The following is a 14,004-nucleotide window of genomic DNA, read 5'->3' as shown; positions in this document are numbered from 1 at the left end:
GTGAGCGAAAATAACGAGTGGCTAAAACTGAAAGGAAGGGGAACAGCGAAAGCCAATTCGGCTTCTCGGGCAAAGCAAACCGCACACGGGAGTTTAAGCGGTTTTCGAGTGAATGAACCAACACGCCGAATTCTCAGAGCAGCGCTGGGACGGCCCCAGGTCAGCCCCTTCTTGCACCTCAGTCAAGTCACGCCCAGCTATAAAAGCTCCCGCCGGGCAGGATTCATTAATTTTTTCGGCGTCCTGGGGAGAGGCGGTTGTCCCCAGAGCCGTATCCGGACCTTGCCCGGCTGTGCGCGCTCCGTGCCCGCCCTGCGATCCAGCGCGCTCCGCTCACCATGCGCTGGCACCGACGGGGCTGGCTCTGGCTCTGGCTCTGCCTGCCCGCGCTGCCCCTGCTGCTCACGGTCAGTGGGGCCGGGGCTCGTGGGGATCCTCCGGCAGCGCGGCCGGGGGGGTCCGCAGCCCTGTCGGGGCTGCGCGGTGCTGTCGCGACATGCCCAGGCTTGCCGCGCTGTCGAGGGGCTCGGAGCGGGACGGGGTCCGGGTGGGACGGGGGCATCGGGGTGTTCGGGGGGCTGCCCTGGTGGGGCTCAGCCCGGCGGAGGGGGCTCTGTGAACGGGGGGAGCCCCTGGATGGAGGTGAGGGAGGTGGCGTTACCTGCGGAGAGCGGCGGAGGGGCCGCGCCTTTGCTGCGGTTGCGGGGGAAGGGCTGGTGTCAGTCGGGGGAAACTGAGGCACGGAGGGGCTCACCTGCTCCGGGGGGCGTGGGGGAGGGGCTGGGCCGCTCACCTGGCCTGGAGGGGCGGGGAAAATGGGGGCGGTGGGGCTCAGCTGGCCCGGGGGGATGGGGAGGTGGAGGCCATGGGGGTTCGGATGGGCAGGAGAAGAACAGGGGGGTTCGGATGGGCAGGAGAGGATGAGGAGGGTTCGGATGGGCTGGGAAGGACCAGAGGGGTTCGGATGGACAGGGGAGGATGAGGAGGGTTCGGGTGGACAGGGGAGGATGAGGATGGTTCGGATGGGCTGGGAAGGACCAGAGGGGTTCGGATTGACAGGGGAGGATGAGGAGGGTTCGGATGGGCCGGCGGACCAGGGGGTTTCGGATGGGCCAGCGGACCAGGGGGGTTCACCTGGGCACGGCACAGCGGGGTTCGGGGCACCGGCAGGACGTGAGGCTGCGGCCGGGGATGGGCGGATGCCAGAACCTGGAAGGGGAATTTTTTCGATGGGAAAAGCGATCTCAGCCTCCCGGCTCCGAGCACATGGCCCTGGGGGGTTGTGATGGTGACAAAAGGCGGCAAACTGGACCCGACGCGCATTGCCGAGGCCGGGGAAGGGAATTTCCACTCCCTGCGCTCCCGAGCCGTGTTTGCCGTTCCGTGCTGGCATCTGGTGACACCCTTTGGGATGTTTTAACACGAGGAATGCTCTCGGAGCGGGAATGGAACTCGCCCAGACCATGTCCAAACCCTCAGCGCGGGGGTTTTAGGACACAAAATTCCACCTGGGCATATCATGTTTCCCCCTGGATTAGATGTTGTAGAGTTGGGGAATACCTGAACTCTGTTGTCGCTTGAAGTCAGGAGGATCCTGCCACGAGTTAGAGATCTTGCCCTGACTTGTATCCCAGGGCTGGCCCTGTAACCCATGGGCGCTGCTCCCCTGCTGGAATTACATCAGCGCTGCCCAAAACTGGTTTGCAGAGGGAGCCTCTCATCCAATTCATTCCCTACAGAATTTATTGAGACTGGCCTGGTAAAGTCAAGCCTTAAACCCATTCCCTAAGGGCACGCTGGTAAGAGCCTCAGGGTTTTAAAATTTTTTTAATCCCAGTTTTTGGATGAGAGGGATGGGGAGCTGCTCGGTGGGGATTCACATGGCATATTGGTGGTGTGATATTGCATCATGTCCTGTGATCATGCATCTTGCCTCATGGCTGGACACTGGCCATCCATTTGATGGATCTCTGAGCTCGCTGGAGCTCAAATTCTGCTTGCTTTGCGGGAATTCCAGGGGAAAATCCCACCCTGTGTCCTTGGAGCAGGTGACTCAGGTGCCTGCTTTTATCCCGGTTCTCTTGCTGCCCTCAGAGGCTGCCGATGTCTTTCATCCTTTTCATCCTCTTTCCTCTCCAGAGCTCAGCCAGGGCTGCAGGGTCCAACTCCTTTTGGGATCACCTCAGGAGAAAAACAAATCGGGGATGGAAGCAGGGGAAGCTCAAAGTTTGATGCTTTCCCGAGCTTTTTCTCCAGACTTATCAAGTCTGGAGATTCCCCCAAAGAGGAAAAGCTGATAAAGGATTCCTGTGCCTCTAATTCTCCTGCCTCCAGGCTTTCTCGAGTTGTTTACTGTGGGTGAAAACTCCTCCAACTGATAGTTTGGTTAGGGATGGCAGCGGGGTGTTGTGGGCTGATAACCTTATCATGCACGTGTTGTGTTCTCTGTAAACGTGAAAAATGCTGATCAATTGTTTTTAAAATTTTGAAAGTTTAATAGTAATAAAATGGTTATAAAATTAGAATACAATTAGAGTAATAATAATTTGGACTGATAGTTTGGTTAGGGATGGCAGCGGGGTGTTGTGGGCTGATAACCTTATCATGCACGTGTTGTGTTCTCTGTAAATGTGAAAAATGCCAATGACTTGTTTTTAAATTTTTCAAAATTTAATAGTAATAAAATGGTTATAAAATTAGAATACAATTAGAGTAATAATAATTTGGACTGATAGTTTGGTCAGGGATGGCAGCAGGGTGCTGCGGGCTGATAAACTTATCATGCACGTGTTGTGTTCTCTGTAAATGTGAAAAATGCCAATGACTTGTTTTTAAATTTTTCAAAATTTAATAGTAATAAAATGGTTATAAAATTAGTAATACAATTAGAGTAATAATAATTTGGACTGATAGTTTGGTCAGGGATGGCAGCGGGGTGCTGTGGGCTGATAAACTTATCATGCACGTGTTGTGTTCTCTGTAAACGTGAAAAATGCTGATCAATTGTTTTTAAAATTTTAAAAGTTTAATAGTAATAAAATGGTTATAAAATTAGAATACAATTAGAGTAATAATAATTTGGACTGATAGTTTTGTTAGGGATGGCAGCAGGGTGCTGCGGGCTGATAAACTTATCATGCACATGTTGTGTTCTCTGTAAATGTGAAAAATGCCAATGACTTGTTTTTAAATTTCTAAAAGTTTAATAGTAATAAAATGGTTATAAAATTAGTAATACAATTAGAGTAATAATAATTTGGACAATTTGAATTAGGACAATATGAGACAATAAAACCAAAGAGTTACAGAGGTACGTTTTTCTGGGCAGCACAAGCCTGAAAAAGGACACCCGTTAACAGAGGATTAACCCTTAAAAACAACAGCCTGTTAAATATTCATACACTTCATAAGATGCATAAATTCTATTCAAACACAGGATTCTGTCTGGTCATCATCAACTTCTTCCTCTTAATCCTAACGGTGTCTTCGGCGTCTTCGAGGCGGGAAGAATTTTGTTTCTTCTGATAAGAGGGCAATAAATTCTTTTTCTCTGAAAGATTCAGGTGTCCTGTGGCTGCTATTTTGCTGCAGGTCCTTTCTTTAAAAAAAGTATCCTACTATCTTTTCTTTAAAAAGAACTATTTTTTCTTTAAAAAAACTATCCCATAGCATAGTTTTTTTAGTTTTTAAGTGACAACAAGTTTTTTTTAAGTGACAACATAGTTTTTTTAGTTTTTATAACCTAAAACTATAAATGTAGTTTTAGGTTATAAAAAAATGTTACAATAGAAACTATGGGATAGTTTCTATTGTAACATTTTTTATAACCTAAAACTATATTTAACACACTACTTAAGAGAATTAATACAGCATTACTTTCTAACACAGCACATATAATATCCATTATAATATTTGCAAAAAGCCGATCATAAAACACGCATTTTTCACAGTAAAGAAATAAAATCCTGTGGCTGAGGGGCCCTCCCAAACTGCAGAAAACGCTGTGGTGTGGCTGTGATCACTCTCACAGTGTGGCAGAGTTCAGGTGGGGAAGAAATATGGATTTTTTTTCCCCATGGAAGAGATAAATTGTCCTTTCACTCCCAGGATTTCCAAAACCAGAATGGGTGAAGCTGTTGCGGCTGGAACTCCTCAAGTGGATAAAAAAGTTTACAAACTTGCAAACGTTCCTAGCTGGGGGAAAGAGGAGCAGAGGCAGATCCAGCAGAGCCAGAAGGTGTTGGAGGAAAATGGATTTGATTCCTTTTGAGTCAGGGTCAGGAGCTGGCCCCGTTCCTGGTCTGGCCAGGGCTCTGTGGCCTGGTCGTGTTGGGTGTTTGTCCTTAAATTTTAACTTTCACATTTTTCAGACTCTGTGCTGCCCAGGTGTGCAGCTCTGAGCTTCATGTTAAGTGTGGCTCTCTCCACAGAGCAGCTAGACAAAACAACTCCTTGTCTAGCCAAGGACAACCCATACAAGTTTCAGGCCCAAAAACATAAACAATGGTGAACTGAGAGAAAAACAGAAATGATAGGACTTTGTAATGTAAAGATTGGACAGTTAACTCCAGAATGCTAATGGACCAAAGCTTATAAAAGTGAGAGACCTCGTGACTGGTCGTCCATTTTGTGACCACTTTGCTTCATCTTGTGTGCAGCCCTGGCTGGGCTCTTGTGCTGCCCAAGGTGCATCCACTGAGGATATTCTTTTGATAAATCCCTGCTTTATTTTTCTGTTCAGCCTTCCCAAGGCATGGGCCTGGCTGGTGTAAGGTGGTTTGTGGTGTCACCATCCCCGTGACCTTTCCAGTTCTGCCTTTCCTGTGGCGGGAAGCTCTGGAGGAGGAGGCAGGAGCACTCCATTGTTTCGGTGTTCTAGGCAGCTTCTGACTCATGGCAGAAATATTTGCTTTAAATTCACCCTCTGTGTTGGGGAGGGGAAGGGAGAGAAGTGTCTGTCCTGCCGCCCTGGTGTGAAAAATGCCAATCACTTGTTTTTAAAGTTTTAAAAGTTTAATAGTAATAAAATGGCTGTAAAAATAGTAATACAATTGCAGTAATAATAATTTGGACAATTTGAATTAGGGCAATATGAGACAACAAACACAAAGAGTTACGGATGTCTGGGTACCTTTTTCGGGGAGCACAAGCCCGAAAAAGGACCCACGTTAACAGAGGACTGACCCTTAAAAGCAACAACCTGTTGCATATTCATACACCTCATACATGATGCATAAATTCCATTCAAACACAGGATTCTGTCTGATCATCATCAATTTCTTCCTCGGAATCCTAACAGAGCCTTTGAGATGGGAAGAAATTTGTTTCTTTTGATAATGGAGCAATAAATTATTTTTCTCTGAAAGATTCAGGTGTCCTGTGGCTGCTATCTCACTGCGAGTCCTTTCTTTAAAAAAAGTATCCTGCATAGCATCGTTTCTATTTTAACAATTTTTATAACCTAAAACTATATTTAACACAGTACTTAAGAAAATTAATTACTTTAACTACAACATTACTTTCTAACACAACACATATAATATTCTTTTTAATATTTGCGAAAAGCCAATCATAAAATACATGCATTTTTCACACTGGTGAGCTTGGGGCAGCTCTATATCCATGGATATCCAGCTTTATATCCACGGAGCAGCTCTGTGCTGGCTCAGAGGCCGATGGGGTTGTCCCCTTTGGGGACATTGAGGTGCCCCAAAGCCCAAGGGGACAAACGGCCATTCCTGCAGAGCATTGTCCCCATCAGGGTGGAAGGATCTGAGGCAGCACAAAAAGGGTGTGGAGAGCGGAGGGAAATGTGATTTTTCTTCCTGATCCTCAGCAGAATAACAGGGAAAACAGAGTGGCAGCCCAGGGGTTTGTGCTGGGCACTGGAGCCGCCTTCCAGCCTTGACACGGGGCTGTTTCCTGCCACAAACCCGTCCTGTTCCCGAATATCCCCTTCCACTGGGGCTGTTGGTGCCCTCGGAAACTGGGGGAGGAAAAAGGTCCCTCAGAAACTGGGGGAGGAAAAGGGTCTTCAGAAATTGGGAAGGAAAGAGGTTGTTCTCAGAAATTGGGAAGGAAAAGGGTCGTTAGCGACTCTTTGCCCTGCTGATAACCAGGCAGGCAGAATTCCCCTGCAAACCTCCACATCTCTTCTTGTCTTTGCCAAGGAAAACCTGGCCCTGTTTTGTGGGGGTGCCTTTGGCTGAGGTGGCTCTGAGCCATCCCAAAGCTCCTCTCCTGCTTCACCGGGCACAGCAACTCTCACCTTGCCCTTTCTCCCCTTGCCCAATGGATTGGGGTGGTTTTTAACCCGAGGTTTTCTGTATTTTTTTAGCAGGCAGCCCCTTGGGAAGCCAGTGCTGTTGCCCTGAGGAAGAGAGACAGCTTGGATTCCTTGGATCTACGCTGGGAAGATGATTACTACAGGAAAAGCGATGGTGTCTATTGCAAGAAGTGCCCTGCAGGTGAGATGGTCTCAGCACTGATCCCACCTCTGCAGCCTCTCTGTGCTCCTGTTCCTGTCCTGGGGGGCAGCAGAGCTCCAGCTCTGCCCTGCTCCACTGTCATGGATCTAAGCACTCATTTGGGGAATATTTTCCTTTTCTTGGCTCATTTGCCTCTGAGCTTTGCTGGTGGGGGAATCACAGAATCCTTCAGGTTGGAAAAGCCCTCCAAGGCCACCAAATCCAACCTGTGCTCGATCCCCACCTTGTCACTGAGTGCCACCTCCAGCCCTTCCTGGGACCCCTCCAGGGATGGGCACTGCAACCCTCCCTGGGCAGTTCCAATCCCTGAGCCCCCTTTCCATGGGGAAATTCCTGCTGTGCCCACCCTGAGCTGCCCTGAGCCCCCTTTCCATGGGGAAATTCCTGCTGTGCCCACCCTGAGCTGCCCTGGCCCAGCCTGAGGCCGTTCCCTCTGCTCCTGTCCCTGTGCCCTCCTGGCAGGAGCTGGGCAGAGCCACAAGGGCCCCCTGAGCCTCCTTTGCTCCAGGCTGAGCCCCTGCCCAGCTCCCTCAGCCTCTCCTGGGGCTCCCTGTGTGTTCAGAATTTCCCTTTCCCTTCAGGTACCCACCTTATCAAGGAGTGTGAGGAGCAGGGAGGCTCCAGCACGTGTCAGTCCTGTGGACCCGGGGAATACATGGAATATCCCAACACCTTCCCGTCGTGCCAGGAGTGCTCCAAGTGCAGGGAAGGTACGAGCTGGGGGGAGCAGGGCTGGGTCCAGCTGAGCTCTCTCAGGGCCCAGTGTCACCTGCAGTGTCCCCAGAGGATGGCTGGGGGTGCCACATGTATTAAAGGCCACATCCCTCATGCAAAGCTTGGCCTGAGACTCCACACAGAGCAGGAGGATGAGGCTCCCAGCAGCACTGGCAGCTGCTGGTGGAGTTTGATGCAGGCACTGCTTTTCCCCTGTGGGGCAGGAAAAGCTGGCACTAACAGCAGGGAAGGACCTGGTCCTGCCTGAGGTGGAGCCAGGGTGGAGCTGTGTCCCTTCTGTCCCACAGATCAGGTGGAGCTGAGCCCCTGCCAGCCCCAGAGGAACACGGTGTGTGCCTGCAGGAACGGCACCTTCTGCCCCCCGGAGCACCCCTGTGAGATGTGCCAGAAGTGCCAGCCCAGGTGGGTCAGGGGCTGTTGGGGAAGATGGAACAGGAAAGCCTTATCAATATGATTGTTTGGCAAAAGATTGTGAGAATATGGAAACTATAAGCGAGATTGAAATGAAAGCAAACTTTGAGATCCCTCAGTTACTGAACAACTGGAAAACAATGGTGTGGCTGGCTGAAGGTGATCCCCTTTTGATGGAACAACACCCTCTGCTTGCAGACAGCTCCAAGGGTCAGAGCAGACCCTGCAGCTTGGCAGAAGGGCCCAAAGAGGAGTTTTTAGGGTTTAAAATGAAACACAGTGTGGGAATGTAATGATTCTTATAGGCTGTATGTAAATGCTGTAGGATTTGTATCTTGTACTAGATTGGTTAGTGAGAATTGGAATATTAAACACAGAAGAAGATTTATGGTATTGTAATGGGAACTTTCCCCTCTTACCCCTTTTACTCTCTTACCATCTCATCCTCTCTCCCCCTCTCCTCTCTCAGGCCTGCTCTGAGCTGTGCCTGGCAGCTCCCAGCAGGGCCCTGCACCCAGGCCCTTTGCAATAAACCCCAAATTCCACGACCAGAAGATTTATTGTATTGTAACAGGAACCTCGTCCTCTTTTACTCTCTCTTTACTCTTCCTCACTCTGTCATCTCTTTACCACGCTCTTGCCTTCTTTCTCTTTACCTCTCTCTGCTCTCAGGCCTGCTCTGAGCTGTGGCTGCAGCTCCCAGCAGGGCCCTTTGCAATAAACCCCAAATTCCACGCCTTGGCTGCAGAGATCTCTCATCTCCATCCATCCCAACACTCCTACAGGTGGTTCCTGTGGGATTTGTGCTGCTGAGCCACAGCTGCTGAGTCCACTCTGTGTCCCCTCTCCCAGGTGTCCCGACGGTCAAGTGGTGCTGAAGCCCTGCACACCCACGAGTGACCTGGAGTGTGGTCCTGACACAGCCACCTTCCCCTCCTGTGAGTGGGGAGTGCTGGGGGATGGCTGAGGGATGGGGTGGGAGCTGCTGCTGAGGCTGAAGCAGGAGCAGCTGCTCACACCCTGCTTTGTCTGCTTCAGACCTCACGGGTGGCATCATTGCAGGGATTGTGATTGTGATTTTGATTGCGATCGGGATTGGGATTGGGACTGCTCTCTGCTGCTGGAAACAACCCTGCAGCTCCCCAGGTGAGTGCAGGGGACCCCTGGAGCACCCACCTTGGCCAGGGGCTCTGCACTGGTGTGGGCTGGGTGGGCAGAGAGACCCTGGTAACACCCACCTGGGGTGGGCTGGGTGGGGAGACCTTGGGAACATCCATGTGGTGTGGGAAGAGAGATCCCAGGAACACCCACCTGGTGTGGGAAGAGAGATCTTGGGAACACCCACCTGGTGTGGGAAGAGAGATCCCAGGGGCACCCATCTGGTGTGGGAAGAGAGATCTTGGGAACATCCACGTGGTGTGGGAAGAGAGATCCCAGGAACACCCACCTGGTGTGGGAAGAGAGATCTTGGGAACACCCACCTGGTGTGGGAAGAGAGACCCCAGGGGCACCCACCTGGTGTGGGAGGGTAGGAAGAGGGTCCTGCCTAGGGGAAGAGGGATCACAGCTCTGTTTCCATCTTCCAGGGGATGAGAGCCCCTCGAGCAAGAAGCCCTTTGAAATTGTGGTGAGTTCCTGGGATGGCAGAGGGGAATGGCTCTGTTTGTGGGCTGGGGTAATGTCCCCCATTCCTTCTTGCTCCCCACTTGGCCAGCAGCTCCTGGGAAGGCCAGAGGAGCAGGGAGATGATGAGTCTCACCCAGCAGTTTCTGGAAGGCTGAAGGAGCTGGGGATGAGTGTCATCCAGCAGTTTCTGTGAAGGCTGGAGGGGCAGGGAGAAGATGAGTCTCACCCAGCAGTTTCTGGAAGGCTGGAGAAGCAGGGAGATGAGTTTCATCCAGAAGTTCCTGGGAGGGCTGGAGGAGCAGGGAGATGATGAGTCTTACCCAGCAGTTCCTGGGAAGGCCCGAGGAGCAGGGGATGAGTCTCACCCAGCAGTTTCTGGAAGGCCAGAGGAGCAGGGAGATGAGTCTCACCCAGCAGTTTCTGGAAGGCCAGAGGAGCAGGGAGAAGATGAGTCTCACCCAGCAGTTTCTGGAAGGCTGGAGAAGCAGGGGGATGAGTCTCACCCAGCAGTTTCTGGAAGGCTGGAGAAGCAGGGAGAAGATGAGTCTCACCCAGCAGTTTCTGGAAGGCTGGAGAAGCAGGGGGATGAGTCTCACCCAGCAGTTTCTGGAAGGCTGGAGAAGCAGGGAGAAGATGAGTCTCACCCAAAAGTTTCTGGAAGGCTGGAGGAGCAGGGAGATGAATTTCATCCAGAAGTTCCTGGGAGGGCTGGAGGGGCAGGGAGATGATGAGTCTCACCCAGCAGTTTCCTGGGAAGGCCCGAGGAGCAGGGGATGAGTCTCACCAAAAGTTTCTGGAAGGCTGAAGGAGCTGGGGATGAGTCTCACCCAGCAGTTCTTGGGAAGGCCAGAGGAGCAGGGAGATGAGTCTCACCCAGCAGTTTCTGGAAGGCTGGAGGAGCAGGGAGATGAATTCCATCCAGAAGTTCCTGGGAGGGCTGGAGGAGCAGGGAGATGATGAGTCTCACCCAGCAGTTCCTGCGAAGGCCAGAGGAACAGGGAGATGAGTCTCACCCAAAAGTTTCTGGAAGGCTGGAGAAGCAGGGAGATGAATTTCATCCAGAAGTTCCTGGGAGGGCTGGAGGGGCAGGGAGATGATGAGTCTCACCCAGCAGTTTCTGGAAGGCTGGAGAAGCAGGGAGATGAGTCTCACCCAGCAGTTCCTGGGAAGTCCAGAGGAGCAGGAGGATGAGTCTCACCCAGCAGTTTCTGGAAGGCTGGAGGAGCAGGGGATGAGTTTCATCCCTGCAGGGTTCTGGTAGAGCTGGGCCAAGCAGAGGAGGTCTCTGGAGGTGCTCTGGGTGTTTCCAGCCCCCTCCTCAGTGCCATTAACACCGTCCTGGTGGCAGCACTGGCACATCCAGGATCCACAGTGTTGATCCCAGGGTAGGGCTGGGCTGGGCTCCCCCAGAGCTCCTCCAAGCTCAGGATCCATGGCCTTGGATCCAAGGCAGGCTCCTGCCTTCCCAAACCACCACAGTTTGTGTTTCTCCCTTGCCACTGAACTCCAGCTTCAGAAGCTGCGAAGGTGCAAGAGAGAGAACAGCGGGAGAGAGGACAACATCCCCAACGAGCGGACAGAGAGGCAGCTGCGTGAGAGGCTGGCAATAGAGAGACAGGTACGTGAGTGGCACCCCTGCCCGGTGTGCCAGGCCAGGATCTGATCATCCTGGGGGGCTTCCAGGGCTGGGCTGCTCAGGGAGATGGTGAAGGGTCTCTTTGTGGGGTCAGCGTGGGAAAATCTGCTCGTGGCAGTCGAGAGAGTCCTCGGAAGATTTAACGCTGAGCAAACACAGCTCTGGTGTCCCCATCTCGGGGCCTGCTGCCATTGCAGAGAGGAAACATGGATGTCCTGGGGGTGGGTGTGATCAGATATGGATGTCCTGGGGGTGATCAGACAGGGATGTCCTGGGGGTGGATGATCAGAGATGGATGTCCTGGGGGTGATCAGACATGGATGTCCTGGGGCTGGGTGCTGATCTCCTGCCCCAACAGCCCTGGGACAGAGGGAGAGGGTCTCCAATTGCTGCTGCAGCTTGGTGGGTGCTGTAGGACACTGTCATTGCAGGAGTGGCACTGTCATTCCAGGAGTGACATTGTCATTGCAGGAGATGCTGCCAAGTAAGAGTGAGAGGCTCTGGAGGACTCTGGTTCCTCCACCAGGGACTGAACCCAGTCAAGGTGAGTGCTGGGGCCCAGGGGATGTGCTGGGGCTGGGATTGCTGTCCCTGCTGCCTGTGCTCTGAGCTGTCCCTTTGCCCCTCCAGCGCTGAAGAGCACCTTTTACACCTTTGGGAAGAAGGTGCCCAGAGACGACTGGAGGAGATTCGGCCTCAACCTGAACCTGGAGGACATTGACATCCCCATGGGCCAGTCTCTGGATGATTTTTACAACATGATGCGCAGGTGGCAGAACAGGGAGGGCTCCAAGGCCTCTGTGAACACCCTGCTGGACACCCTGGACCGCCTCAGCCTTGGTGGGGTGGCAGAGGACATCTGTAAGACCCTGGTCCAGGAGCGAGGCTTTGAGTACGAAACGAGCTGAAGGAGCAGCTCTGCAGCTGTGAAATACCCAGAAGAGTCAAATTGTAGCTGTTTATAGCTGGCCTGTGCTTCTCTGCTCTTGAAGCCATCATGAATTCAGCTGAGCCAGGAGGAGCTGATCCTCATGAGAAGCACAAGCCCCAGGCTCCCCTCTGCTGGAGTTACAGGTTCGATGTTGGCTCTTCCTCGTGGAATCCGAGCTGGTTTCTTGATTTCACTGAGTCAACACCAAGAGGTTCAAATAACTTCAATCTGCCTTGGGGCATCTCTCTTGGAAGCATTGGTACTACCCAGATTTCTTTGGGATCTGTGCAGAGAAGGGTTTTTGGCATCCCTGTGCTTCTGAACTGGATCATCCTTGATCTTCAAAGGATTCCTGGCATCATGAAATGGCTTCTGCTTCTAGAACATCTCTAAGTAAGCTTCGTTCTGCATGCTTGGTGGTTCTGCAAGCTCAGCTGGGATCTTGGGCTGCTTTTTGTGACCTGAATTTTTAGGTTTTGGGTTTTTTTTGTTTTTGTTTACATGGTTCTGCTTGTTCTTAGAAACCAGTTTAGAACTGCACTTGGAGGGGATGAGGGAAATGATTGATTTGCACAGTGGACTCTGGGGTTGCCTGGGGAAAGGGACAATGCAGGGGTCACCCAGCCCAGCCCCCTGCCAGGACCAGGGACATCTTCCCTTCCATGGGGCTGCTCCAAGCCCCATCCAGCCTGACCTTGAGTCTTTGCCAGGATGGGGCAGATTATCAGGGCAGCCTTTCTGCCAGTGTTAGCTCATTTTGAAGGAATTTTTTGTTAAATTTAATATAATGTGAATCTCATTTGCCATTCCCTGTCCTGGCAGTCCAGGCCCTTGTCCAACTCTCCTGGAGCCCTTTTAGGTACTGGAAGGGGCTTGAAGGTATGTCACAATGTCACTCCTGCAATGACAGTGTCACTCCTGCAAGTCCCAGAGCCTTCTCTTCTCCAGGCTGGACAATCCCAGCTCTCCCAGCCTGGCTCCAGAGGGGCTCCAGCCCTCCTCTGGATTTGCTCCAGGACTTCCACATCCTTGTGGAGGCCCCAGAGCTGAGGAGAAGGGGAGAATCCCTCCGGTTACCCCGTGGCTGTGGGGTGGCTCTGCTGTCTCTGTGTGCCCCAGGTGAATGCACTGAGTGTGAGTGTGACCTGATACCTCCTGCCCATCCCAGCCTGTGGGCAAATCCTCAAACACTGCACCTCACACAGAGCTCAGGGACAACCCAGCTGGGAAAACAGCTGGGAAAACCACTGGATTACTTGAGCTGCCACCCCAGTGCAGCCCAGTCCATCCCCAGTGTGATGGGAGGGTGCTGAGCACCCTGCCTGCTGCTCCCATTCCCCCACCCTCCAACAAGACAAGCAGAACTTTTGTACTTATTTATTAGGAACTGTAAACGTTACATATGTTAACTTAAAACTTTTATAAAAATATTGTTTTTGTTATGCATGGTTGTGTGTTTTTTACAGAGCTCTGGCCCAGCCAGTCTGCTTCTCCAGTTTTATGTATTTCTGTTTATGAAGGGTTTAATTTAAAAAAAAAAAAAAAAATCCTGATTTTCTCATCTGGTTTGATTTGTTTTCCCCCCAGAACTCTGGTGAAGGGTCCCAATGGCCACCAAGCTCCAGGGTCCCAGTGGGCACCAGCTGCTCCACGTGGCACTGGGCACTCAGCCCAGGGAATTAATGCTCAGCCACCCCACCAGGGATGGTCCCCAAGGGTCCTTTGTGCCAGGGAAAGCCCTCAGCAGCCATCCTGGCCTTTATTTACCCCAGATCAGGGGGCATGAGCAGGGGGTGCCACTGTCCCCATGCCAGAGCAGGGGGTGCCAATGTCCCCATGCCAGAGCAGGGGGTGCCAGTGTCCCTGTCCCAGAGCAGGGGGTGCCACTGTCCCCATGCCAGAGCAGGGGGTGCCAATGTCCCCGTGCCAGAGCAGGGGGTGCCACTGTCCCCATGCCAGAGCAGGGGGTGCCACTGTCCCCATGCCAGCTCAGGGGGTGCCAATGTCCCCGTGCCAGCTCGGGGGGCTCCAGCTCCACCAGCCAGGGCTCTGTGTGTTGCAGTAGCTGTATTGCAAATCCATGCAGTGCTTAGTGACAAAAGGGCTCTGCTCAGCCCCTCAAATGCCCCTGCAGCTGCTCCCCAGCCCCTGCACTAAAATTCCATGTTCAGGAGCGT

At 52.2% G+C, this 14,004-nt stretch overlaps 1 protein-coding gene across 1 annotated transcript; it reads left to right on the top strand.

Annotated features, from left to right (window-relative positions):
- The first annotated feature begins 256 nt into the window (after positions 1-256).
- On the top strand, positions 257-13,478 carry TNFRSF10B (TNF receptor superfamily member 10b). Its single transcript, XM_064730962.1, has 10 exons — positions 257-407; positions 6,338-6,467; positions 7,070-7,198; positions 7,511-7,625; positions 8,487-8,572; positions 8,673-8,780; positions 9,221-9,261; positions 10,771-10,882; positions 11,255-11,440; positions 11,527-13,478. The coding sequence occupies exons 1-10, from the start codon at positions 339-341 to the stop codon at positions 11,802-11,804; spliced, it is 1,254 nt and encodes a 417-aa protein (XP_064587032.1). The 5' UTR covers positions 257-338; the 3' UTR covers positions 11,805-13,478.
- The last annotated feature ends 526 nt before the right edge of the window (positions 13,479-14,004 follow it).

This window comes from Zonotrichia leucophrys, chromosome 22 (genome assembly GCF_028769735.1).
Source record: "Zonotrichia leucophrys gambelii isolate GWCS_2022_RI chromosome 22, RI_Zleu_2.0, whole genome shotgun sequence".
In the NCBI taxonomy this organism is placed as follows: domain Eukaryota; kingdom Metazoa; phylum Chordata; class Aves; order Passeriformes; family Passerellidae; genus Zonotrichia; species Zonotrichia leucophrys.
This window is presented reverse-complemented; position numbering and strand designations above follow the sequence as displayed.